Source organism: Camellia sinensis, chromosome 2 (assembly GCF_055761805.1).
Source record: "Camellia sinensis isolate YWXY chromosome 2, ASM5576180v1, whole genome shotgun sequence".
Classification (NCBI taxonomy): domain Eukaryota; kingdom Viridiplantae; phylum Streptophyta; class Magnoliopsida; order Ericales; family Theaceae; genus Camellia; species Camellia sinensis.
The window spans coordinates 214,943,723-214,947,476 of record NC_138962.1 but is presented as its reverse complement, the minus strand read 5'-3'; the positions used below and the strand labels follow the sequence as shown (position 1 = coordinate 214,947,476).

The 3,754-nt window shown below is 43.0% G+C and overlaps 1 protein-coding gene across 1 annotated transcript; it reads right to left on the bottom strand.

The window, feature by feature from the left end:
* Positions 1 to 2,409: 2,409 nt before the first annotated feature.
* Positions 2,410 to 3,039, bottom strand: LOC145819419 (uncharacterized). The gene has a single exon (XM_082913413.1). It carries the CDS (start codon positions 3,037 to 3,039, stop codon positions 2,410 to 2,412), a length of 630 nt encoding a protein of 209 aa, XP_082769539.1.
* Between the last annotated feature and the right edge of the window lie 715 nt (positions 3,040 to 3,754).

Sequence of the window (3,754 nt, the reverse complement as noted above, 5' to 3'; positions counted from 1 at the left end):
CCACTAAAGATCAAATAATAGGCATCCATATTTGCAATCCAAAGACAAATACGTGCCATTCAAGGTTAGCATTTCAGTTGCCATCTTCAGTTACTTTTCATTTACGTGTTGTATGTGAACCTCATGTGTTGTGCAGCATTGTATTGGAGCGTTGGACGGTACGCACGTACAAGCCGTGTTGCCTGCCCGTGATGCTGGAACATATTATGGTTGCAAAGGGCATCCAACACAAAACATACTAGCCGTATGTGATTTCGACCTGTGCTTCATTTTCATAACTTGTGGTTGGAAAGGGAGTATGCATGACTGTCGCATATTCAAGAAAATTATTGAGAACGAACATGCACCGTTCCCGCACCCCCAAGAAGGTAACACATTTTACATTCAGTTCTTGTTAACAGTAATTTGTTGTTTGTACGTTAACCTGCTTCAGCAAATATAGGTAAATATTAACTTGTGGATGCGAGATATCCAAACAAGAAGGGGTATTTGGCACCATTCAAAGGGTCTCGGTATCACCAAGCATAGTTCCGCGATCATGGACGACTCGATAACCCAAGAGAATTGTTTAACGAGGCGTACGCGTCTTTGAGGAGCGTGGTGGAGAAAACTTGTTGGAGTATGGAAATCGCATTGGAAGTTCCTCAAAATCATGTCGGACTATGATTTTGCGTCGGTGCAAGTGCCATTGGTTGGTGCTTCAATGGCGTTACACAATTTCATCCGCAGACATGAGATTGCTAGTAACGCCGTAAACGAAAATGTCAGATATTCGTCAGTTCCGGATGACATGCTCGTCGCGGAATGAGGGAAAAATATGGATGACGGCCTCATGGTTGAGGATACGAATGTGGATGTGGCTAGAGTTCGCGTTCACATCCGCGACCATTTGTTTCACATATAGAATCAAGGACTATTGTGAAATGCTTGTTTTGTATATGAAAGTTGTTGTATGGTGGCATATGGTTTCACGCACTTACTTTTCATTTAGTTATGGATGCACGGTTGTTACAAAAATTGGAACAAATCAAAACAAAATTAATTATGGGAACCGAAATTGGTGGATTGTCTTATGTTATTCTAATTTGTAATCAGTATTTTGTAATTTGTAATTTGTAATTTTTAATTCGTGTATGGACAATGGAAATGTGTTGCAACTTTTTATTTTTTTTCTTGTCTATACATTTTATCGTTTACTATTTACATCTAGATTGCCTTTGTAAATTTTTTAAAAATTAAAGGTTGGTACAAGTGAAGGTCAAACTTGAATAATAAATATTAATTTTTGTAATAATTATATTTATTTCTGTAATAATAATAATTATAAAATTAAAAGAAAGGTAAAATATAAAATATAAAATATAAACTTATATTATTTATTTTTGTATGAAATAATTATTCAGTTTCCTGAAGCAAAATATATAATACAATTTAATTGACCTAGAGCAAAAAATATGATATAAAATATTATATTATTTTGTATACTTAAAATGAGACTAATTAAGCCATTTCTATAATTAAAACGAGACTATTGGTATAATTTATTTGTATAGTAATAATTATAAAATATAAAATCAGACTAATTGTATAATAATATATATAACATATAAAATATTAAAATATAAAATGTAAATTATTGTACGGGGGAAATATCCTCTGAAAAGTTGCCCCGGCGTTCTTCAGTCTGAACGGCATGACTTTATAACAATACAGGCCTCTAGGAGTAGTGAACGACGTGATCTCTCGGTCCGGTTCATACATGGCTATCTGGTGGTAGCCGCAATATGTATCCAGGAAGCTAAACCTCTGATGGCCAGCGGTCAAATCCACCAGCTGGTCAATTCGAGGAAGGGGGAAGCTATCCTTTGGGCATGCACGGTTAACCGTCTTGTAGTCAATGCAGACTCGCCACTTGCCATTCTTTTTCGGGACTACCACCGTGTTGGATATCTATCGAGGGTATTGCACTTCTTCTATCGCTCCTGCTTCCAACAAATTTTTGACCTCCTCTGCCACCACCTCGGCATGGTGTAGAGTCGAGCGGCGAGTCCTCTGAATGACCGGCCGCGCATTTGGGAAGACATTCAACTGGTGGCAAATAAAGCTGGGGTCGACGCCAGTCATGTCGTAAGGCGTCCACGCAAAAGCCTCTAAATTGGAAACCAAGAAGTTGACATAATCTAACCGCTCGGCGCTAGATAAAGATGATCCCAAGAGGAAGAACTTAGTTGGGTCGTTCTCGTCGATGTGCACTTCCACCAAATCCTCGACCGATTTTTTCTCGGCCTTTCTTCCTATATCTTCAAGGACCTCCTTTCCCTCGGGTCCCTCAATCATTTGGACAAACCCTTTGGCTGCTCGGCTTCTATTTACCACAACGAAGCATTGTTTTGCCATCACCTGGTCTCCTCAAACCTCTTCGATCTGCCCAGTGGGTGCTGGAAAGCGCATAACTTGATGGAAGGTCGACGTAACTGCTCGCATGGCATGTAACCAGCCTCTGCCCAAAATTAAGTTGTAAGTGGATGGAACCTTGAGCACCCAGAATTCCACTTGCTTTATGACCGAACCCGCTTTGACCGGCAAAATGATCTTTCCGATCGGCCATTCTGGCTGAGAGTTGAAGCCAACCAAAGGGGACGTCGCAGGGGCCAAGTCCTTGTCCTCCAACTTCATTTGTTTGAACGCATCATAATACATAATTTCGACCAAACTCCCCTGGTCGATCAAGATTCTCTTGATGTCAAAGTCTTTGACGCAAAGAGTTATTACTAGGGCATCATTGTGGGGCATCTGGATCTTTTCCAAATCCTTGCTTGAGAAGGTAAGGATGTCTTTCTCCTCGGTCTTTTCCTTTTTCACAACGGGCTGGACAGAGAGCACTTCCCTTATGTGCTCGGCTTTCTTAATCATCCCTCTTAGCTCGCAGACCCTTGCTGGTTCAATGATGCCATAGATGACGTTGATTATGCCTTGCGGCGCCGCGTCCAGGGCGGCTAGGCCGTTTGGTTGGGTTTGTCCCTGCGGGGCGGCTTTCATACCCCCATCTATGTATTGGTCAAGATGTCCCGCTGCCACCAGCTCCTCCAGATGTTGTTTGAGCGGCAAGCAGTCCTCTGTTCGGTGCCCCCATTCTTCATGGAAGGTGCAGCGATATTTTGAATTGAAGCCTCTCTGTGCACTTCCCAACTTGGCCGACCAGCGGACAAAAGACTCACCTCAGATCTCGCTCAAAATGCGGTAGATAGGGATTTTAAAGACCGTGGTGATTCCAGTCCGCGCCTTCAATTTTCTCTTGGCATCCTCCTCTGTATCACGCTGAGCGTCAGTTTGGCCGTTTCTGCAACCTTTGTTTCTGTCATCGCGGTTTGGGCCATGACGTTGATCTTTTGATCGGTCACTTGGGCAGTTATCCTCCTGCCCGACTGAGTGAACTTTCCCTGTCACCCTTCTGTCCACTGCGACCGACTTAACCTTCTCGGTCACGGAGGCGGCATCATCCTCCACACGAATGTGCTCATTGATCCGCTGCATCAAGGACTCCATGGTTGTGGGTTGGTGCATTGTGAGCAAATCTCGCAGCCTATGTCCGACTGGGAGACCCCGCTTGTATTGAGTGATCGCCAGATTGGTAGGGCAGTCGAGAATTTCGTTGTAAGTTTCCCAGTACTTTGCGTTGTATGCCTTCAATGATCGTCCTGACTCCATCTTGACGCCCAGAAGATGATCGACCTCCTTCGGCGTTCGAGTGTTG

What these genes read in the sequence shown, in the direction of transcription:
- LOC145819419 (XM_082913413.1), bottom strand. Translation starts at nt 3,039, where the DNA reads ATGAAAGCCGCCCCGCAGGGACAAACCCAACCAAACGGCCTAGCCGCC.